This window comes from Semicossyphus pulcher, unplaced genomic scaffold, assembly GCF_022749685.1.
Source record: "Semicossyphus pulcher isolate SPU_LCO1_2020_fin unplaced genomic scaffold, fSemPul1.0.p SCAF_14, whole genome shotgun sequence".
Lineage (NCBI taxonomy): Eukaryota > Metazoa > Chordata > Actinopteri > Labriformes > Labridae > Semicossyphus > Semicossyphus pulcher.
In genome coordinates this window covers 6,720,052-6,743,973 of record NW_027211648.1, presented here as the reverse complement: position 1 = coordinate 6,743,973, position 23,922 = coordinate 6,720,052, and the positions used below count along the sequence as shown (strand labels likewise).

General features: G+C 43.9%; 1 protein-coding gene across 1 annotated transcript in view; it reads left to right on the top strand.

The window, feature by feature from the left end:
• The window catches only part of syne2b (spectrin repeat containing, nuclear envelope 2b), a 132,382-nt gene that overhangs the window by 5,131 nt on the left and 103,329 nt on the right, over positions 1 to 23,922 (top strand). The window contains exons 2-25 of the mRNA XM_069661679.1: positions 3,280 to 3,341; positions 7,340 to 7,435; positions 7,527 to 7,604; positions 7,724 to 7,816; positions 9,028 to 9,230; positions 9,726 to 9,925; positions 10,715 to 10,815; positions 11,612 to 11,701; positions 12,942 to 13,055; positions 13,283 to 13,420; positions 14,098 to 14,262; positions 14,548 to 14,660; positions 14,936 to 15,104; positions 15,463 to 15,559; positions 15,774 to 15,973; positions 16,191 to 16,355; positions 17,069 to 17,209; positions 17,524 to 17,625; positions 17,777 to 17,953; positions 18,124 to 18,282; positions 18,418 to 22,164; positions 22,456 to 22,590; positions 22,810 to 22,935; positions 23,584 to 23,777. Of these exons, the coding sequence (XP_069517780.1) occupies positions 3,280 to 3,341; positions 7,340 to 7,435; positions 7,527 to 7,604; positions 7,724 to 7,816; positions 9,028 to 9,230; positions 9,726 to 9,925; positions 10,715 to 10,815; positions 11,612 to 11,701; positions 12,942 to 13,055; positions 13,283 to 13,420; positions 14,098 to 14,262; positions 14,548 to 14,660; positions 14,936 to 15,104; positions 15,463 to 15,559; positions 15,774 to 15,973; positions 16,191 to 16,355; positions 17,069 to 17,209; positions 17,524 to 17,625; positions 17,777 to 17,953; positions 18,124 to 18,282; positions 18,418 to 22,164; positions 22,456 to 22,590; positions 22,810 to 22,935; positions 23,584 to 23,777 (6,865 nt within the window). The remainder of the gene's footprint in view (positions 1 to 3,279; positions 3,342 to 7,339; positions 7,436 to 7,526; positions 7,605 to 7,723; positions 7,817 to 9,027; positions 9,231 to 9,725; positions 9,926 to 10,714; positions 10,816 to 11,611; positions 11,702 to 12,941; positions 13,056 to 13,282; positions 13,421 to 14,097; positions 14,263 to 14,547; positions 14,661 to 14,935; positions 15,105 to 15,462; positions 15,560 to 15,773; positions 15,974 to 16,190; positions 16,356 to 17,068; positions 17,210 to 17,523; positions 17,626 to 17,776; positions 17,954 to 18,123; positions 18,283 to 18,417; positions 22,165 to 22,455; positions 22,591 to 22,809; positions 22,936 to 23,583; positions 23,778 to 23,922) is intronic.

Sequence of the window (23,922 nt, the reverse complement as noted above, 5' to 3'; positions counted from 1 at the left end):
TGAATAGAGATAGACCGATATGGTTTTTTCAGGGCCGATACCGATTATTAGTAGTCAAGAAGGCCGATAACCGATATTTGGAGCCGATATTCATTTGCAGTAAAAGTGAAAATATTGGCGTCAAAACTTTGAATAATACAAACTCCAACACTTAACTTTGTTTAAATGCCTTTAAGCATATGTTTATTAAACAAACAAACAAAAAGAGCAGGGAGTTCCCAGGGTCAGCAGCATCGCTTATAAAGTTAACTGAATATTTAAATAAATAAATAAATAACTTCCTGAAGTTTTATAAAGTAAATAAAACAAAGTTAAATAAAATTTGCAAAGAAATGAACTCTTATCGGCCGTTGGATTAAAAAAAAAAAAAAAAAAAAAAAAAGGGCCGATGCCGATATGCGTCAAAATGCCGCATATCGGCGCCGATAATCAGCCTGGCCGATAATCGGTCTATCCCTACTTCTGAATTCCTCTGTACAGTCATATTGTTGTAAATCACAATTTTAAAAAAGGTCTTAGCAGAAAAAATGTTTGGTATCTACTTTATTTCCGTCTCAAATATCGCATATCAGTCAAGTTCTAGTGGACATTTCAGTTTCACTTCAGGGTAACAAACAAATGCTCCCTTAAAAGGAAAGTGTATCTCACTGGTTATACATCCTATTTGTCAGGTATGCTCTTTCTTATATTAATTGTTTATAAAGATGATTTTTTTGGCTTTTGCCTTTATTTGACAGGACAGTGAAGAGTGACAGGAAATGTAGGGAGCAGACAGTGGGGGGTGGACATGCACCTAATGGTCACAGACCAGGAGCCTGCGATCAGTGCGTCCAGGACTGTAGCCTCCGTATATGGGGCGCCTGCTCTACCAACTGAGCTACACCAGCTCCCAGTGATGCCCTTTCAAACATGCATACAATTACTCAAATTCACAGGTGGCATCTTTTTAGACTAATGCACAGTAAAGGTGGACTGTAAGCTTTAAATGCATACATCATGTGAAATGAGCCCACATTGCATGTTTTGGTAAACACACTTTAAATGCGTGTCAGCAGTATATCTGTATGCATTTCAGTATGTGGGTGGAGATACATTTGAACTATCAGACACTTACTGACAGGGAAGTTGCAGTCATCCTTTATGTCAAACTGCATTCACATAATACTTTGAATATACTTTCAGGGCCTTAAAAATGCTTTGCAGATTCATAGTTTTTTTTCCTCAAAAACCCAAATAAAACCATGAAAGTTGTTTTTAAAATCTCTACAGGGTTGCTTGCGTGTTTTATAACAGTCCTCGCCTGCAGCTCTGTTTGGGCTGAATCGTCTTCTGTGGTTTCATTATCACACGGTGGCTGTCTGCTTGTTCAGGCAGACCAAATACCTCCGTTTGGGATTATTACGCCCATAGCTTTTCCAAACTGATTGGCCAAACCAATGGGTGTTAACGACAGTCGTAACCTGCCTTTGGTTCAGTTGTAAACACGTCTGTGACGACCTATGGTTTAAATGAACAACACGCTTACTGACATGGTGAAAGCTGTGGTTCATCTGTGGTTCATCTGTGGTTAGAGTAAACACCCTTCTTAGGCTGACTTAAGTGAAGATGTTACAAGTTACATGAGCACTGTTTGAGGAAGTGAGCTTCAGTTCAATCTCCCATAACTGTCAAGGAAACTCAGTTGGACTTGTCTCTTGTTGTGTCGCCCTGCAGAGGAACAATGTTTTTTAGCCCTTTTATATGTTGCTGTTTGCAATGTGCAAAGCTCAGAGTTCTTTGTTACATGTGTAACCCTCTAGACCCCAGAAGAATACAAGAATGCTGCAGTTCAAGTGTTCCTACCCGCACAGAAATGTTACAAGAACAGACAACAGTAATGTGTATTGTCTTTGGCAACTTGTATGAGGAAAAAATGTGCCGAATTTATATATGAGGAAAAGTCACCGCGGCCCGGTCAGTCCTCCCTACCGATGGGAACACTGCACACCGGAAAAACAATGTCCGTCTCCTGTCCCGGTGTTTAGTGACGATGATGTCAAGCAAAAAAACTCACATCTTCATCACTTCCATTATGCATGGTGGTTCAGGATCTGACTCACAACACAATCTTATGGCTTCCATAAGATTGTAAACACAGAGACGCTTAGCCGGCGGAGCCATTTTTAGATCTGTAGAAAATTGGGTGGAAACAACAGACTTCAGCGTAACGATGTGTGTTTCAGGTTCTGGTTAATCTGTGGCAACTTAAATGTATCTACAATGCAAAGCTGATGATTATTTTCTGTTTTTGATACACTAAAAATAACTTTAAAATGACGGGCACTCTTGGGCGCAATAGTAAAATATAGAAGGGTGCTGCGGGACGATATGGGGTCTAGAGCAGTGGCTCTCAACTGGACCAACTGGACCCACCACCACCTCCTTACTGACAAATCGCGACCAAAATTTCAGATTTTTTCAACCACTCCAATATATTTAATGAAAAATAGTGCAGCTTGGACCTGAGACGGAACGTAACATCACAGTATGGTGTAGTCTGTTGTGATGTTGGCAGCGCATAAGGGGAAAATATTCCCTGTACTTATATATGACAGAAAACTGAAACATAAATGTAACCACTGTAAGGCTCATCAAGTTTCAACAATGTAACTGTAGCTGGGATTACCCAATCAGTGGATACATGGAGTATAATTAAACTACACTACTACTGCGCGTACGTTAAAGCTATGTCCTTCAAAATAAAAGCGCAGCATAGACTTTTCACCACAAATGTTTTTTCTTTTTCAAGCACACATCCGCGACCCACTAAAAACAGCTCCGCGACCCACTTTTGGGTCCCGACCCACCAGTTGAGAACCACTGGTCTTGAGGGTTTATATATCCTCCCCTTTTGGTTGAAGTCTGGCTAAACTAAAACCTCGTAGCTAAGGTCATTCTGGGAAAGAAACCAACCATGAAAACCTTGGTCTTTGCTCTCCTACTTTAGATTTGTTCAATTTCAGCTACTTGTACAAAACACTTTTCCGTCACATTTCTAGAGAGGACGGTGCTGTGTATTATTCCTCCGTCCGACTATACCTGAAGCTAACTGCCATCTTTCCCAGTGAGGTATTCTGCACACACACTGTCGCTAATAACAGTAGCAATCCAGGATATTGAGACTACCCGCCTGTTTCACTCGATGTAAATGATTCTGTTAGCATAACCCGCATGTGTGATTAACTGTTGTATGAGGATCTAAATGAATCATGACATCGTGTGTTTCTTCTTCCTCAACAGTGGAGCAAGAACAGATCCAGAAGAAGACCTTCACCAACTGGGTCAACGCTCAGCTGGCAAAGGTGAGCCGTGTGTGTGACCTCTGACCTCGCTGTAAGCGCTGACTGAGCGTACCGAGCTTCACTGGATAAAAGCATTTGGAAATCAGGCTGTAATGTGTTGAAGGATGAGTCTTTATTGAGTACAAAAACGTGTGTCTCTTCTGGTCTCCAAACTCCAGAGAAGTGTAAATACACTAGTGGCTTTTTACCTCACAGGTCCTCTTTACAATAAATCCTTAGTCTGATGTTACAGCCTGCAGGTATCTTTAGGTATGCCCCCGTTTCTGCCTCCTCAGGGACACATTAAAGCCTTTTTATCCAATCATAGTAGCTCATTTGTCACGGTAATTTCCATTCCCCAAGCTGAGCTTAATAACAAAATGCAGGTGAGCCGGAACGTGTGAGGACACGAGCTGAGTTCTCACGCTGCACACAAATTCTCTGAGTATAAAAAGGGGTGTATTAGAAAGGTGGGGCCTCTGACTTTATATAAAACCACCACAGTGAGTGTTTTAACAAGCAATAAATTCCAGTGTTATGTGTATGTTTACATCCAGAGCACAGCATAAATAATGTAGACAATGTTATAATTCCTCATAAAGTTATCACATTGCAAAGATCATTTCATTATGTACACCTGCTTATCCTGTTCGGCGTCACTGGAGCCTATCTCAGCTGTCATTGGGCGAGAGGCGGGTACACCCTGGACTGATAGTCGGTCAATCACAGGGCTGACACTTATACCCCTTTACCACCTAAATTTAGCGTGTTGTCGCAGGTGTTTTCAAACCCGTGTCGACACGCTAAATGCCGATTGTCTCCGTTCCCATTGCCAGTGGAGTATCCTCCTGTCGGTCTCTTTTCTGCTGCGTCACTGTCTGACATCACAAACGCGCTTGAAACAGGGTTAGTAAACAGTGAAGATGTCACGGTGGTTAGGTCTTCATTGTATCTATTACTCATTCAGTCTGTGTATCAAACTGGGCGCCGACAAATTTGGAACGATGTTCGAGCGTTGCTGGGACGGAGACGGGCGGAATTTGTAGCAGAGGTGACAAGGAGTCGCAGAAGTTACCGATGGGGCATAGCATCGCGCCAGAAAGGGGGCGGAGATTAGTGTGTTGACACAGGTTTTGTGTTCCCATCAATGCCGATCGGAGCCGAGGCGATATTTAACCAGGTTTACTGCAGAGTCATTTGACCCGGGTCTGATCGCCGATTGTGACCTTTGCCACTACCCACCACTTTTTTGACCAGTAGGAAAGCGGCTACAGAGACAGACGACCTTTCACGCTTACATTCACACCTACGGGCAATAAGAGTCCATTTACCAATTACCGTAAAATCCGGAATATAAGTCGCAGTCTGTTTTTGGGTGTATCCCAGAGGAAAAAAAAAGGTTTTATATACCTATCTATTTATAAAAACGTGTAAGCAAGTTATTTCAACACTATTTAAATCTATTTTCATTTGACACATTCAAAATTATAGCCTACCGTCTGTTCGCCATGTCGAGTTTGCAGTCCTGCCATCTACCGGTGCAGTAGTTGAGCTCAGCCTACAGTAACGTGACAGCACTGACGATCGTGACGGCGCAGGTCGGTGACAAAGCTTTAGCGAGATTATAGCGCCGTCGTCTGGGTAAAACACCGTAACTCTCTCTGCGATTTCCTCTGGTATGTCGGTCGCACTGGTTTATTCAGATTCAGATTCAGAATACTTTATTAATCCCAGAGGGCATTTCATTTTTACGATCTTACCCATCCAAGAAGAATAAATAGAACAGATAAAGTGCAGAGGCTGACGTCACAATCAGGCATCAACAACAACATGTCAGTGATGACAGCAGGTTCACGGGATGCTGAACAGACACAAAGGACTTTCCCAGTCGGATTATGCATTCAAACTCTTTAGTAGCCTGGTAGAAGAAGGAATGTGCCGGCACGTAATACTGCTGGAAAAGTCCTTGAATAGGATATGGTCAGGTTGACGTATTATTCCTTCTGCTTTGTTATAGGCTTGAGCTCATATTTAAAAGTGTGTCTTACACCGCATTTTACGGGACTTAACAAGCATGTCTTTGGACTGTGGGAGCTGGGAACATGGCTTCTACCTCCTAGCTGTGAGGCGTCAGCACTAACCACTGCACCACCGTGCAGCCCACATGTCAAACACATGGTCACAAAACCTTTAAATCATCTCCCCTCAGAGAGAATCACAGCTCCTCATGCAAACTGGCCTTCTGTGGACTTCATAAAATCCTCCTACCCTTTACAGTCTGATCTCATCCTCTTCTAATCCGTCGAACATTTTTATAGTTGAACAGAAAATCAAGAAATAACTGATTCAGTTTTATTTGCTTCACCAGTAGACAGCATGCCTTGTACGACCTTCAGTCTGTACTTTGGGGGAAATTCATCCCAGCAGCACACGTGATTTCATGTTGGATTCTTCTGAAGTACTAAAAACAGCTTTCTCTGACACCAGCCGCTGTGTTGTTGTTGTTTTTTCAGCCTGACAGACATTTAAAAAGTCAGCTGACATTATTACATTTTTCTAAAAGACCTCAAACCAAAACAAATCTTCACGATGCTTCATGAGTGATAAACGCGACCACGTCCTGTTTATAAAACATCAGAGGACCTTTCCCCGTCAGCAGCCTGTGTTATCAGTGAATCCCAAAGGTCTTCCTCTCACACCGCCTCCTAACGTGAGTCAGCGGCAGACTTCCTGCCTCATGCTGGAGGTCAGCTGCGACAGTGGAGGACAGGGGGAGTGGGCTGGAGGTGGGGGGACATAAATATAGCATTGAGGAGCAAGGTTCACAGCAGACAGACGGACAGCGACAGACGGCCACCGCCCTCCCCCTTCTCCTGCTCCGCCGCCGCCCACCGCACACACCCCCTCGATCCACCCGCCGGACTGAGTGCCAATAAAGAGAATGGCGGAGATAATTGTTAATCCTTTGGTGGTTGTTCACATTAGAGCTCACATTGCAACAGATCCTTCTGTCACATGTGTTTTCTTTCCATAATGCTCGATGTCCACTTTGGAAAGGCCGTATGCCTGCTGACGGTCCACAGGATGTGTTAGGATATGCAACATTTAAGCAAAGGTTAAAGTCTGAAAACCTCTTACTTGTCACTATTGGAGGTAAATAAAGTTCATTAACTAATTAGGTCTATAAGGCCACTGCAGTTTCGCCGCAGCGGCGTAACGAAGCTCCGCCGCCATGCAGCCTTTGTCATTTTACACTGGACCAAGCGACCCCAGCGTAAAGCCGCCCCAGTGTGTGTTTTTACACAGCGTTACAGAAGCAAGCGTGCGCAAGGTGTACACAAACATACACGCACATGGCGCTGTTCCGCTCTGCTGTTTACTCTGACGCCATTCTGCCTCTGTTACTGCCTCCGATGCCGGCTCAGATGCGCCATCATCTCGTCTTGAACAGCGAGCCTGCAGTTATAGAGTAGAATAAGTAGAAACTTGAATCATCATAAAACGTTACAGATTGTCTTCAGCCACCGACTGGCAGGCTTGAATAATTTATGAAGGACTACTGTTGGTAGTTATCAAGCGCTCCCCTGAATGATCTCAAACAGCCTGACAGCGATGGACTCGTTCATTTACGGCCTGTTAGATGAAATTGTAAAACTACAATAAACGTCACTATGTGGAGAAGTTCCCCCATCTTTAAAATGTCAGCTTCTCAGAAACTAACACGCAGACTTGTCTTCAGCTCGACCACCACATGTTTTAAAGTTTAAGTCATTGGCGATGACTTAATGTCGCAAACAGCATGTCACCCTTCAGTTAAAGCTACAGAAACATGGAAGATGCCACAGTAACATTCCTTACAAATTTTCCTGGACGTTGGAGTTTTTCTCCAAATCTTCTACAAAAATGTCTTAAGTGTTGTAGAAAAAGTGTTTGATTTAGCAGCCTGGATGAAGATGTGAGCTGTCAGGATGTTTAATTATCATGACTATAAAAGATAAAACGTGTGTGTGTCTTGACAGCGGAGGCCTCCATGCTTGGTGCTGGATCTCTTCAACGATTTCCGTGATGGCTCCAGACTGTTGGACCTGCTGGAGGTGATGAGCGGCCATCGCATCGTGAGTTTCCCCATCCGTCCGACGTGCTTTCCCACCACCAGCCGACAGTTTTCACGAACGAACTGAACGGCTTCCTGCTTTTGTTTTGCAGAGTCGGGAGAGAGGCAAGGGGATGTTTCAGCACAGGAGCAACATCGAGAAAGCCCTTTCCTTTCTGAAGCAGAAATCGGTAAATGAGACGCTCTGACTGACAGCCAAATGCACAACTGAATGCCGTGGTTTCATAGTTTCTGCAAGGATTTTGTCCCGTCCTTGTAAAGGTTTGAAAATGCCTGTTTGTCCCTGCAGATCAAACTAGTCAACATACACATTCCTGACATCATGGATGGTAAACCGTCCATCATCCTGGGCCTCATATGGACAATCATCCTGCAGTATCATGTGAGTGAACTTTTTTGTTCTACTGTTGTGTGTTGTGTTTCATAATTCTCATTAATGACTGTCTGTTCTCCCCCTTATCTCATAAAGATAAAACCTCATGTACTAAAAGCCTTTAACAACGTAAAAATATGTTGTATGTAACTCCTATATTCCAAAGGATCCGTGTCCACCGCGTTCTGTGTGCGCCGCGACCTCCGGAGTTGATCGCACCCACTCTAGTCAATGCTCGTGTTTTCCACAGCACACGCCGCGTCCCGTCTCCGACGCGTCCCAGAAGCATCTCTTCTCCGCTAAAAATACACACCGAGTCTATTTTTGACGGAGGCCGCTTTAAGCAAGCGTCAAGCTGAACGGAGCAGATCGTTCCAAACAGGAAGTCAGACACGAAAACAGCAGATAGCATCCGGTCATTTCAAAATAAAACACAATGCACAGACTCCTGTTTTTATATCTTATCACCATATCAACATTATGTCAGCTCAGGTGGCTCGAGGCCAGGAGTCAATCAATCAGTCAGAGGGTCCCAGAGGTTATTCTACGCCAAGGACGATGAGAACGTTATCTCGGAGGTGTGTGTGGCTCTGTTTAAACATTGACGTTATCGCGGGATTTCGCAATTCCTGCATGATAATGTAGTTCTCCCGCGATCTTTGCGAATCCAGCTGCTTGGGCCAGCGCTCCACCGTCTGACGGACCAGAACCGCGGCAGACACGGATCCTGTGGGGTTCAGGTGTAAGCCAGGAATGTTCCACAGAATTCTGATGTTATTTTTGTGACGTTAAAGGGGGGGGTATTATGCTAATTTCAAGCTTCATATTTCACTCTGTGTGATACCTGTGGAGTAGCTTAGCACACTCACACTGCTGCTCTGTGCAGGCCCTCATACAGCCTCTGCCTGAAACAACTCAGACAGCGCTGTCCCTTTAAGAAACCCCGCCCCTACAAAGCCACTTTCTTCTGATTGGCCAGCTCTCCACTCAAACATACTTTTACCTGCAGATTTGAAACGTCACCCACGTTTAATCTGGACATCCAACATTGTAAAATGACATGTCTTAAAAGGGGAAACAGCATCATACCCCCTCTTTAAGTTCCTTATTCTTGGTCGTTATTTTGTGCAGTTTTTTCTGCTGTGTTAACCTTTCAAACTTTTCCTTAAATTCCATGTATAAAATGTTTAACAGAAACTGTACGTTGGTGTATTCCTTAGATCGAGGAGTTGGCCAGCGGCCTCTCGTTCAGCTCCCGTCAGTCCTCCATGGAGTCTTTAAACACGCTGGACTCGCGCTCCACCCTGTCGAGCCGCTCGGCCAGCAGCAGTCCGGTTCCTCCCAGAGGCTCACCGCTGCACAACAAGTTCAGGGTTTCTGCCAAGAAGGCCCTGCTGCTCTGGGTCAGGGAACAGTGCCATAAGTAAGCATCTGATGCAGCTCTTCTGTTGAGGGCCAAGTACGTGATGTAGACCAAAAGCTGAGCAGGGCTTCACCGTTTGAACTGCAGGTGTTCAGAGGCTTATATGTATTCATGGGCTTCAATAGCAGTCTTTGATATATGTTTCATCCCTGCTTTTATTTTTAAATGTTTGACTATGAGTTTATAACTTCCTGTGCTCACTTCCTGCCATTTTTGTATGTTTTTTTTGTTGTTTTAATAATAGCCTTTTCAAAGGCACCGAAGCTCTGCTTTGATTGATATTTCTGTTAATTTTCTTTCTGATCTTTTGCTTCTAATATGTCGTATTTTACTGTTTCTCTTTGCCTCTTCTTGCTCTTCAAGCCTCCATGTGTACGATTAACTATTTCTGCAGTGTTCAAACATCAAAACTATCAAAGTACACTGTGCCAGACATAATAAGTGCACTATGAAATACCTGTTCCAAAATAGTTATGACGTCATTTCCCCCCTCAGAGCTGGCTGCACATTAAATGTGAAAGACTTCAAAGCCAGCTGGAGGAGTGGAGTGGTCTTCCTGGCGATCCTGTACGCCCTGAGGCCGGACCTGGTGGATCTGTCCAAAGCCAGAACCAGAAGCAACAAGCAGAACCTGGAGGAAGCTTTCCGCATCGCAGAGAGGGAGCTGAGGATCCCCAGACTGCTCGACCCCGACGGTGAGCAATTAAAAACTTACATCTGTTGGATGTAAAGGCGTCTTTGGAGGTTAACTACATTTACACATATCCACATTTTATCAAACTTACTACCATTTTTATAAAACAAATCAGTTCACTTTCATCGTGTTTGGTCTTTTTGAGTTCAAAAATGTGCAGCTCTGCACTTGAAATGTCCAATGGAGTGAATTTGTCAAGGTTTTGTCCGGCCTGTTAGTCACACAACACAGACTCACACGGCTCGGTCATGTGTTTATTTTTTTAATTAATATGCATTAGCCAGTTGTCCATAAACACTTCACTACCATTAGTTCTGCTAGTCTCCATAAAAGCTCTGTTTTGGCCTCTCCCTCGCTCCGTAGCTTTTCCCTCGGTGCCTCCTCGCCTGCTACAAACAAACCATTCTTCTTCCCCAAATATGATTCATCTGATTTTCCTCGCTGACATACTCTGCAACAGTAATTAATGTGGTGGCATGTGGAGCTTTGTGAATGTGCGCAGAGCGCAGCAGAGTGCTGTGACTGAGCCGTACCCAGCGAGAGCCTGAGGGCGAGCTAGTGACGACCTGACAGTCTGCTGACTCACTTGCTGCTTGTTTACTTCAGCCTCATAGAAAAAAACTTCTGTCTGCTCCGCCTGTTGGTTAATCAGCAGACTTTAATAAGAGCGAAAAAGTTACACCTCCATTCCTCAGATTCCACTTTTAAACTCCACCTGATTCGGGATGTGTTAGTCTTAGCTTTGACAGTAGTGTGAGACTGATCATGGAGGACTGTGATGTGGATGCAGATGTGGACGTTCGAGACCCTGATGAGAAGTCCATCATGACCTATGTGGCGCAGTTCCTGCAGTACTCCAGAGACCTGCCCGTACCTGAGGAAGAGATGCAGGTCAGTATCTCTCTGTTGCTATTTAGAAAAGCATGAATCAACATATGGCAAGATTTTACACTGCAGCAACATTTGCAGAAAAGTTATTTCAGTTGTTTAACGACTGCAGTCCAATAACAATGATATGGGTGCAGCTGAGCTCTGCCTGGTTTGGTGCTTTACAGGTTTAGACATGAAGGTTAAATCAGGCAAAGCTGGTTGAAAACATTTTTTAATGCATGGGTAGCACATAAATTGGTTTAAACTGCATGTAAATGACCTGATAACCTGATGAGACAGGTTTGAAACAGGTCTTTTTAGATATAGAGAGATCTAAAAATACATTTTTAACATTTCTATTTTGATTTGTTTGACCTGCAAATCAAAAGATTAATGCTCAGTTATTCCCTTTTTCTCTGCTTTAATCTGTATGTTTGCAGGACTGACTGATGATTTTGCACTCATGCCAGAGTCAATATTTGAGTTTAAAACTATGTGCACACATGTTGCAGGGATCCTTTAAATCTGCTCTTCAGATAGAAGCCAGAGGCGGGGGGTTCTCCAGTAGGATAATATATGTATTGTTGTCTGTAATAGACTGCTCAGCTGTGATTCTTCTCTGTCATCTCGTGCTGCAAACAGCCTTGTAAACACTAAAGTCTGCTTTGCAATGTAGTATATGTTATGAGTGCACCTTTTCTGTCTTTTGCAATGTCATGTCTAATGCAGACTTTATATGCAGATATCGGCATCCTTTTCTTCACCATCTCCTTCGCTCCTCTCCTCTCCTCTGTTTTTTCCTTTTCCCCCCCTCCAGACACAATACCTGACTCTTCCTAAAAGTCCTTCTCCCGTCAACCTGCCTGTTCACTACACTCCTGCTATTTCTGCTTCACCTCTGCGACAGGTAGACCTGACAGTCACGGACCTCATCTGTTTCATTTCTCACCTTAAACTCTACTAACTTCAGTGCCACACCCCCCTGTCAGTGCTTTTACCCCCCCTCCTTTCACACAGTGTTTTTGGAATTGTCAGCCACTTAATTGGTGTCGTACGGCATAAATCAGATACACATGCCAGGAAAGTTGTTTATGGGGATGGCACTGCAGCTACACAAATTAATACGTCAGTTGCTTAGAGGCAGGATTACCTTAAATCATATCGTCGATAAAAAGCAGGACTGAACTTGCAGAATTAAACTAGTTAACCCTGTTTTCTGGGAGTGAATCCAAAAGCCACAGCGAGGGTGTGTTCCTCCATAAGATGAATAAAGAGCTCTGCAGTGCAGCTACTCCTTCCACCGAGCATCCGCCGCAGAACTCATGACCGATCGGTCACAGCGGATAAAACACCTGTCAGCTCGGGTTTCCGACAAGACATCAACATGTTTGGACGTCGCTGCTGCAGACTACCTCTTAGAGGAGGTTCATTTAGAATGAGGGCAAAATCCTGTGTTGAGTTTTCAAGATTTACTGCAGGGTGGAGGGCACAGGAATGAGAGTCTGGAAAACGTTACTCCATGCAGAAACACATCTGAAAGTTGTAACTCCTGCCTGTTTATAATGCACAAAATAAACCTTAAATGCTACTACATACTGACTTCTTTGAACAGTATTGACAATCTGTAGACAGTGCATTCAAATACATACTTAAACCTTAGATTTACAAGGTGATATGAGGTGAATAAAAGTGGCTGTTGCCATGTCCTGTGGAGCTAAATCAGCCTCTTGTTTGGGCTTGGTCCGCCGCTGTGCACAGGCTTGCTGCAAGTAAAACACATTTTGGCACACCAGCTTCCATTCTGCTTTGTGTAAAGTATCTCGTGACTGGTGTGGTGCCTTCTGGGAAAGTTTTTTTGCACAACCTTTTTTAGTTTATGGCCTTTGATAACCCAAAAACTGAACAGAGAGACGACATTTTAGAGCTGAATACTGAAATAAAGTGTTTTGTCCCTTAACCTTTAACACACAACGCTGCTGTTGTTTCACACGGATTTGCATGCAGAGCCATGTGTCGTTATCAAGCTGTCATAGACGATAGAATAAATCAGCTGTTTGTCCTCAGTGTGCAGATAGAAAATAAAGATCAATCAATCAATAATTTAGTTTGTCAGTCAGTAACTGTTGCTTGTGTTCCACGTTTGCCAGACGACATCTAATCAAAAGGCCCAGGAAGTGACCTGCTGGCTGGTTCAGGCGTACGACGAGCTGCTGGAGGGATGGAACTCCACAGAGGGAGAGAGCTACTCCGAGAGATACCACGTGGGTTAACAGTTACTTTCTCTTAAGATACATTACATTACCGAGTATCATGATTGTAGTACGACAGGCCAATGATAACAATTATGCTGCTTTTAGTTATAAGGAGCTTATTGCTGCGTCTTCAGCTTTGTCTCGTTTTCCTACCAAATACGATTTGGCAATTTGTCGAATTTTCTTGTCAACATTTTTCAGAGTGTCACTAAAGATGACATTTTCCGTCCCCTCAGGTATTTCAGACCTTTCTGGTGTCCTTTAACGAGCAGCGGCGTCCCATCATGCCTCTGCTGACAGCGATGAGACGGACCCCCAAACTGAGCGAGGAGCAGCGTGCTCTCAGAGAAGCGTGGGACACCCTCACTGAAAAGGTCGGCGCCACTCGAGTCTTTTTTTTCCTTTTCATCCAAACTGTAAAAAAAAACGTTGAACTCTGAACAGCTCGAACAAATGGTGCAAAGGATAATTTAATAGACACTTTGTCCAAGGCTCGAGACAAAATTAGATTAACTTATATATCACAATACGTGCAATAACATGACATGATTTACTGTACGTAGTTATAAATCCCTGCAAGACATGAGATTTGATCTGCTTTTTATGTGTATGTGTATATGTATTTGTATATTATATGTATATATGTATATATATATATATATATATATATATTTTTTTTTTTTTTTTTTTTTTTTACTTTTATTCTCAGCCTTTTTATTAATTTAAAATTTTCATTTCCATTCATATTTTTGTTGTTGATGTCATTAGTATTCCTAACTTTAGTACCCATGTGTCTTACGGGGAGGGGGGAGTTTGAGAATGGATGGGCAAAAAAATGTATGCCTTATGATTTTCTGTGGCTTTTAATTCAACCTCCATTTTTAAAACATTTGATCACAAAAAAAACGTTAAGCTTGTACCGTTCAGGATATTTGTTCATTTCAAGTGTGTAGTTAGATAAGATGTTTAGGTTTGTGTGCACTTTAATTTGAAAGCCGTTAATTTGACTTGAAATAAAATGTACATTCTTTCTCACTGTTTGTTCATACAGCTGCGCCAGTACAGAATCGAGTTAGATATGAGCCTCCCGCCGCCCTTGGACACGGTGGCTCGCTGGCTGCTGAAAACGGAGGGGGCTCTGGCCGAGGAGGAGGGCGACCCGCAGGACCACGGCCGCGCGGCTGATGATGCCAGGGAGAAACAGGAGCTGCTCAAAGTGAATATTTACTGCTTCTAAAACTTAGACTACTTAAGACTTTAGGAAGGGACAATAATATTAATTTAACCACTGCAGAATGACCCTATTATTCTGAAGTAGTTAATTCACCACAAACTGACTTATAGGTCACCTGCTGGAATACATTTGTTGTGGCGATAGTGTGGATACCTTTACCCACTTTGTCAGGGGTTAAAACGTACAAGTTGATCAGCAGAAATTATGAATCTGTAGAGAAATGAAAGTACAGTAAGTGAAAGTACTCACTGCTGAATGTTGCTGCAGGTCTGCCTGGAGGAGATGCCGCAGCACCTGAAGACCTTCCAGTCCTTCCAGAACTTGGATGAGTATGGAAACATGATGGTTCCCACTGACAAGATGGAGGAACTAAAGAGGAGGTGAGGGTACTTTCCCAGTTAGACTCTGTGTCCGTGTACAGAATGTGTGTAAAATTTGATGTACAGAACTGACTGCTTTCCCTGAGCTAAATGTTCTACTTGTACATCTAATTTCATGATCTGGACTGGGATATAATCCAATCCACTTCCAGTCCACTTAATTTATATAACAACAAAACAAAGGTTCTGTTTAACCAATCACATACTCTAATAAAGAACAGTACAATGTAGCTTTTGATCATTTTCAAACCCCTATTTATTGACGTTTACACCAGGTTCACCAGTGTGAGAGTGTCCGCCAAATACCACGGGATCAGGCTGGAGTACCGGGAGCACCGCCACACGGTTCTGGATCTGTTGGGACAGATCAGGACGAAGCTCCGGGTCTGGAAGAGACCTTACATCTCCCCAGAGGCTGTCAGAGTGCTTCTGCAAGAATGGCATGTGAGTAAACTGATATGGTATCCTCCTAAGTTAAGATGCTTTACACATTACATATGTTAGTTTTGGGTGACAGTATCCTTATGCTAATGCTAAGGTAATACTAGCATGTACTGCTAACATTAGCATTAGTTTATTATGCATTTAGCATGCCTAAACATGAAAAATACAGTAAAGAAAATAGCATGTCCTTTCCTCTGGTGCCACTCTCTGGACAAACTTCTAACCACCTAGTTTTTCCCCAGCATGTGGTAAAGGTCATCTCTCAGTCTTTCACCCTACCTGCAAACATGTAGTTTCTATAGTGTAAGAATCATGACTGTCGCTGCTGCAGACTAAAACTCTTTCTTTGAACTTGCAGGATCTGGTAAACACGCAGGAGCTCCCATCTCTGTTGGAAGCAGCTCTGCATAAGCTGAAGCAAGTTTCTGAGAAATATTCAAGCAAATCTGCTCTCGGTAAGAGTTCAGTGACCGTGTGACAGGTGCATTTCATTCCTTAGCGACGACTAACTCATGAAAGAAGGACTTTTTGCTTAACCTTGAATTGAGTGACCAGATCAAACAGGCAACATTTTTCTCTGTATGATCAGTTTGATTTAAATCCTTCTCTGGCAATCAGGGCAGGTCATGTGTTTATTGTTTGATTGACTCTGTGACTCTTCTCCCCCAGCTGGAGACTACAACCAGGTCAGTCAGCAGGTGAAGCAGCTGGAGGAGGACACTGCGGCGGTTTTGGAGGAGGTGAAAACATCCAAGAGCACCATGGGACGGGTCCTGTCTGCCTGGGACTCCTACAGTGACTGCCACAGCTCCCTGCAGGCCTGGCTGGCGCAGAGCTCTATCACACACAGCCATGGCCACAGAACAGAGGTATTATAACACACAGAAATAAACTAACTATATGTTGTTCAATATATGTTGTTTATCTTTCCTTTCACTGGGTTCTAGTCTTTCATCACCTACAATACCTTCAACAGGATGCCCACAAGTCTCAATGCAAACAATTATAATATTCCTTTTGCCATTTGCTTCTTTTAAGACAAAATAGCCAACACATGCATCATCTCATATTCATGTTTTTGTTAAGGTGACGCCTGAGTCTATGGCCGAGTGGGGCTCCCGACAGGCCCACCTGAACGAGGTGGGTAACTTCCTCATCGAGTCCACAGACCCTCAGACCAGCCGGAGCCTGGCAGAGGAGCTGCGCAGACTCAACATGCACTGGGCCGAGTTCGTCAAGAGAAACACGTTTGTAAGTTACAGAACGAGGAAAACCTGGTTGGCAGGAAATATTAAAATCCCATGCTGCCTTATTGGTGCCATTTGTTTTGCTGAGACGCAAAATCTTCTTTGCTGAATGTTTGTCGGTTAATTTCCTGTCAGTGTCTTAGTCTAAAGTACTCACACACCCTATACAATTAAAATCTCTGCCAGGCTCTTTATCAGGACGAGTGGACTTGTTCTCCTAAACTGGTGACCTAGTTTCTTTTGTGTTTATTTGCTGTGACAGCCGGTATTTATGTGGCTTATAAATGTCCCATTGTTTTTATTGTTTACATGCAGTTATGAAGGAGTGGCTTCAAAAAGAAGATTACTCCACCTTTACTTATTGTGCATGAAGGCCTTTTAAATACAAGGCTTTATAGTCTTGGATTAAAGTGTATTATCAAAGAGCTCCATTAATCCCTCAGGTATTCTGTTGGACAGGTGTTTAGATACTTCGGTGACATTATAAAATCAGACTTTTTTTATCATGTCCATTGTGGTATAAAAGTAAAGAAAATTTACATAAGAACATCATAATGCAAGTATGATTTAATATGATAAAAAAAGGTGTTCTTTGGTTCCATCTTCTCAGTTTTCTACATTTTATCTGCTCTTCCAGTAATCAGCCTTTTACAAGCTTCTGTTGTCTGCTTCAATAATGTAGTAATTAAACTGATATTTTTCTTGTGCTTTTTCCAGGACAGCACGGCTGAGCCCGGTGCTGATGTTCAGGTTGGACCTCAGGACGTCCAAGCTTTAATCAGAGAAGCCACTCTCATTCTGAAAGAGCCTGTGGAGGCCATGGGAGGTCCCTTACGCACCTACAGAAAGAGAATACAGGTACATACGGATGGATTAATTACACAAGGGCAAGAGTCACAACTGTTCTTGACTGTAAGGTGCCTTTGTTAAGCTATCACATGGGTGAGCCAGCAAACTGTAAATTTGGGCCTAAGATATAAGTTTTTTTTATTAGAGATTAAGAAGATCAATGAGTCTTTCTGATTAGAGTTTAATAATTACATGCGGAACAGCTGTTTTTTCAGAATAAGAAATAACACATTGCAGAATGCAGACATAAGCCTGCTCGCCTGCTCATTTTGAATGACCAGATACGTTTCTTATTTATTTAATGTTTGCTTTCTTCCCTTCAGTTCATAATGAGGAAAATAAAAGAAGTGGATCTGGAGGCTCTGGCTCCCTCTCCAGAATGCCCAGTGGATCAGTTACAGAAACTGAAGCTCGCTATACCGGAAGTATGAATGATTTCTCTCATTGCCTTGTCCATAAGCATTCAATGATTTATGTTTTGTTCCCGTATTTGTCAGATTGCAGCCACCATACATTAATTTACAGAGTACCATAAGTTTAATTAATAATTACAGTTAATTTCCTTAATATTACCAGGTGATGAAGACCTTGTTTGAGGCAGAACAGGTATGTGCAGAGCTGCAGCACAGTGTGTCGGGTCTGGACAGTCGCATGGCTGAACTCTTGCACTGGGAGACTGACGCCAGGGAGCTCTACCAACTGTTGAGGGCCTCAGAGCGCCAACAACAGAGGGTACAAGACCCAAGAGCCAAGGTAAGATCATCCACTGAACAGAAAGGTTGTTCTGCTGTGACCTGCTGTATCCTAAGTGTGGTTATTCTGAAACAAAGATTCAATCATAACTTAATGTCTTTTCATAAAGGAATATCTATGCAAAGTTGAGGAAATTCTAAGGGTTGCTCAAAACCATTTATACCCCCAAGGTCCTGATATCCCGTGGCCTACAGTTGGAAGGTCAGGTAGTCACAGAGGAGCAGGACCTGCAGGTGACCGTGATGACAAATCAAAAGAACTCTCCAATCCAGTACCTCCATGCCTCCACCATGCAGGACCGAGTGCGAGCTGCTGTTGCTCAGTCACAGGCCAGTGCCTTTCGTTGTTGCATGTCTGTATTGTAGATACAAGTAAACAGGAAGGACACAGCAAAAGAGTAACAGCTGAAAATATTCACATTATTGCAATGTCACTTTTTCTAATTTGTGTGATTTCAATTACAGGAAGCTGTAGGTATGCTGAGCAGCCTGGGAGCAAGAAGAGACAGAAGCCCTCCTGAAGGGTCTCCCCCATCAAAAGTCTTTATCCAGGCTAAAGGAAAACCTCAACATCTGAGACAGTCTGACGACAGACAGCCAATTCAGCAGCCTGAAATGAAACTAGTTACTCATCAGAGTCACGAAACATTTGTACCACAGATAGTGGTGCAGGAATACACAGAAATAAAGACAACTTCTCCTCCAATGCCATATACCTACGCACAAGCTGTGATGCAGACAAGGACAAAGTCCCCACCAGAAGGCACGGTTCAAGCCTGGCCAGAGATTATTGTGCAAAAACAAGAGCAGACTCAGGAACAAGGATCTATACAGCAGCAACAGCAAGTGCAGCACGTGCACCAAGAACAAATAAACAGACAGACAAATATAGACGTACATCACCAAGAAATCAAGCAACAGCAACCACAAGAAATGCAACAGCAGGAGCTGATGCCAACACAACCACAACAATGGCTGCAAAAGCAGGAACAACAACATACTGGGGAGCATCAACAGTTGGAAAGGCATGAAGTTCAAGTTCAGCAGCATGTGGTTACTCATGTGAAGGTTGAGACGCAAGTAAGACAGACACCAGAGCCACATGAGCAGACTTCACCTCAACAGTCACCTGTAAGGAAACCACCTCTCAGTTCCCAAGAGCTTCAGAGCAAAAAGGCCCAGGCCATGAAGAACCGGCCCTGGCTTCAGAAGCCAGCCACAGCAGAGCATTTAACTCCAGCTTCAGATCAAGAACAGTATTCTACCCAGGAACCAATTCAGAATAGACAGACACAGCCACAGTCAGACAGAGAAACAGTGGTATCAGTTCAGGTTGTTACACAGCAGACAGAAACTCCAAGGTTGCAACCTGAGGCAAGTACAAAGGTTACTAAGCAGCCGCAACAACAGCAAAAAGAGCAACAAAAACAAACACAGCAGCCTCAAAATCTTGAGCAGCAGCAGCAAAAAAAACTGCAAGTTGAGCAGCAACAAAAAAAGGAGAAGCATCAGCAACAACAGCAGCTTGAAAGCAAGAAAAAGATACAGGAACAATTGCTGCAGCAAGAAAGACAGGAACAACAAAAACAACCACAGCCTACTGTTAAACAGGCAGAACCAGATTCCAAGGCTAAAACCCAGACTGTAACTATGGCTCAGCCTCACGCACAAACACAGGCCCAGAGTCAGTTGTATCCCCAAACTATGGGTGAGTCTATATCTCTGGTAGTGCAGTCAACAAGTGTGTCCCAAACTACCACGGATGGTCAACAACCAACAAAGACCATGTCCCAAACAAGAATGACCCAAGGTCAGTCACAGGCCCAAGTTCTTTCGCAGTCCCATGGCCCTGTGAAGACACAGGCAATAACCCCACCACATACACAACAGCTCCAAGCACAAGTTCAGACTCACCTCCAACCACGTGTCCCTACTGGCCCCCAGCCTTTAATGCAACCGCAGGCCCATGTCCAAGCTGTTGCTCAAGTTCACACATGGGCTCAAATCAGACCTTCTTCCCCAATGCAAGCACCACTGCAAGGCCAAATTCCACCTCCTGTGCCATCGCACATTCAGCTTCGTAGTCATCCACAGTCCTGGTCCCCAGTCAGGCCTCCCTCGCCTAGGCCACCAACTGATGCCCAGTCTCAAATCCATGCTCAGTCAATAGCCCAGTCTCAAATCCATGCTCAGTCAATGGCCCAGTCTCAAATCCATGCTCAGTCAATGTCCCAGTCTCAAATTCATGCTCAGTCAATGCCCCAGTCTCAAATCCATGCTCAGTCAATGCCCCCTTCTCAAATCTACCCACAGTCCATGGTACAAGTTCAAACCCATACTCAGTTGAAAGGCCATCCTCAAACCCATCCTCAACCCAAGACCCAGTCGATGGCACAGGCTCAAATCTATTCCCAGTCAATGGCCCAGGCCCAACCCCATCTTCAGTCCATAGGCCACCCTCAAACCCATGCCATGCCCATGGTCCAGGCTCAAACCCAGCCGATGGCCAAGCCAAGCCATGCCCCATCTTCAACACAACAAACCCAAGCTCAATTTGTAGTCCAGCCTCAGGGTCATCCTCAGCCTATGACTCAGTATCGCCCACCTACTCAACCAGTGGTCCAGCAAGCAGGCCATATTTCACAAGGCCAAATTCCTGCTTGGACCCAAGTTAGAGCCTCATCCCCAATGTCTATCCAGCATACACAGGTTTCTGCACAAGTTCCCACTTACCCACAAGGCTACTCCCAGGGTCAGTCTCCACCCCAGCAGTGGACACCCAAACAGGAGCCACAAAACCAACCCATTGTCCAGCAGAGGCATCCAAGTCCCCAACCATACCCTCAACAAATGAGTCAGGCTCCACAGTCTCAGGCTTATCCAACAGGTCATGCTCCACTTCAGTGGCCCCAAGCAGGACCCCAACTAGGACCTCAGACAGGGGCTCCTGGTTATTCTCAAATGGGGCCATCATATAGTCAGGCTCAGATACAGCCACAAACACAACCCTGGACTCCATCACAACCCCAGAGTTCATTGCAACAACAACCTCAGATGAGAGGTTATGATACATTTCATGTACAGGCACAACAAGGCCAAATCCAGCAACAAAGTTGGGGTCAGGCACCACATCAACTTCAGCCCCAGGCATACCCCCAGCCCCATCCTCTGCCTCAATCTCAGCAATATTCACAGGTTCAAACCCAACGTCACCCTCAGCCTCAGATGCAAACTCAAATGCCACCCCAATTGCAACAGCACCACGTCCGACCTCAGCTTCCCACACAGCCTCAGCTCAGGCCACAGCTCAGGCCTCAGCTTCAGGCCCAGTCTCAAGCAAACATTCAGACACAGCCATCAGTACAGCTGAGGCCCCAGGCCCAGACTCAACAGTCTCAGTTCAATCTACAGTTCCAGCAGCCACCTCAACAACCCAAACTTCAGGCCCAGCTCCAACCACAACAGAAGATTCAGTCATCAACCCAACCAAAGGCTGAATCATCTCCACAACCCAAACATCTGGCCCATTTACCAACACAACCAGAGGTTCAATCAACAACTCAACCTAAGGTTCAGCCGAAAACCCAACCCAAGGCTGAACAACCCATTCCTGATCCCCATTTGCCACCACAACCCAAGGCCGAATCACCAATCAGGGTGGAATCACAACTACAACCAAAATTACAGTCTGAAAAAGCACTACCAACAGAAGCTCAATTACCAACTCAACCCAATGTGCAGTCACCGACCCAACCCAAGGCCCAATCAGTGCCACAACCCAAACCCCAGGTACAATTGCCACCACAATCACAACCCCAGGAGCAGTCACCTACACTACCCAAGAACCAAACTGCTCTACAGTCCAAGACTCAATCCCCTCCACAGGCCAGACCTCAGACCCAACCACCTCCACAGTCCAAACCTCAAACTCAGTCTCCTCCGCAACCCAAACCTCAACAGCCCCAAGCTATTCCCCTCTCCCAGGTCAGCGTGCTGCCTCAGTCCACGGCCGAGTCACCAGACCTGTGCATTAAACTTCCGGCCTTTGCACAGGCGCCACCCCAGGCCTACACAGAGGCTTACACCAAGGCCCAGGCTTTGGCCAGAAATGGCTTTGAGGAGGCCAAGCACTGTCTACAGGAGCACATCCGGGAAACCATTAACGTTTTTCAAGACAAACGTATATCAGCTGAGCAGGCATCAGTGAAAGAGGTGAATGTAATTACTGTTTCAATTTGTCAAATATTTGTATGGTCCGAGGTTTGTTTTGGTTCTCTATAATGTTAATCAAACATTAACTCATTGTTTTTAAATTCTTTGGGTTTTTTGTCCATCTTGGGAGAAAAGCCTATGGCACTAAATTAAAAAATAAAATACATACAAATACAAATAGCCCTTTGAAGGGTTGAAATGGTAGATATATTTGACAAAATATAAGTCCATTGTGTGAACCGATTTTTTATGGAACCAGCCTGCAATTATATGTTTGCCTTTTTCTCTCAGGAAACTTTAAGGAACCTAGACCCAGAGTTGCTGGAGGAGTTCCTGAGAGCAGCCGAGGGCATGGAGGCCTTTTGTACCCCCGCAGAGCTCAGAGACATGGAGTTCTACACCCAGTCTGTCAGAACGCAGTGGGAGGTAGGACGCAAACTCACTTATTGTGAGAGTTTATTATTAGCATGTCAGATGGTAATAGCTGTTAAAAGGGGATTCAGATGTGTTAGAATTAATGAGACCATTGTGTTCCTTGAGGTTTAAATGTGTAATATAATTCTTGTTAACCATAAATGCATTCACATTAAGAACTTTTATTGAATACTATGTTTTAACATGAATTCATTTTATTTTATCTCCCAGGCTGTGAGAGATGAAATCTCAGGTTTTTTGCAGCAATTACATTTTGATTTAACAAGGAAAGACTTTAACAAAGCTGCCCTGCAGTGCGAGATGCACTTAAGCTCCCGATTAGAAAACCAAGCACAGGTAGCTAAATTAATAGACCATAGCTCTTGGTAGGTGTGCTTTGGTGGATGGGTATGCAGACAGATGATCTGCTCTGTTTATCTAACCTTTTTAACTTTCTTCTTTGCATGCATCAAAGGAGGCTCTGTCATTGGGACTTGGTAATTGCAATACTTTTCTCTAAGAGAGTGCTGTTTTTGTTGGGGTGTGTTTACAGTATCATATCACACTATTATGTATCTTCTTTATCTTATATTAGTGCGTGGAAAAAGTATAACACAGTAAACATTCAAGACAAAATTAAATTAACTTATTAGAATGAAATTCTTAGCAGTAATATAATAATAGCATATAAGTAATTACATTTGAAGATGAGAACAGCATTCTTTGGGTCTTTGGGTCTGTTGGTTGACTTATGTGTTGCAGTATTTCTTCAATAAAGTGAAATACAAACTTGAGACACGAATGAGATTCTGTAAAATACGATGCAGTCAAGCAAGTCAACAATATATTGAAAGTTCCTGCAAAATTGTTTGAGTCCAAAAAACAATGCAACAAATAGACCCAAAGCAAGGTTCCAAGTTTGAGTGGGTATAAATGGTGCTATTAGTCATCTGGTTTCTAATGTTGTTATTAACATTCCTTTTTTGGCTTTGCAACATTCCCCAGGCGTGTATCTCAGAGGATGGCAGCTTTGCCCAGGCAGGGCAGCACCTGGAGGCTTTGAAAGAGCTGTGTGACACCCTGAGCCCCGAGGATGCTCACCGCCTGGCCCAGACTCAGCTCAGGGAGTGCGAGAACAGGCTGGCTGCCATCCAGCGGCAATTCAGTGGAGACCAAGATGTACCGCTGCCTGATTCAAGGTGTGATTTAAAGCATTAAATACAGCCTTGTAAACAGCAGACAGCACTCACTCCACCTTTTTCTTGTCTGTTTTTAAAGTCAAACTGATGTTTAGAGATGAGGATGAATCTTTTTTTCCCCCTACATTGGCTTACATTCATACAA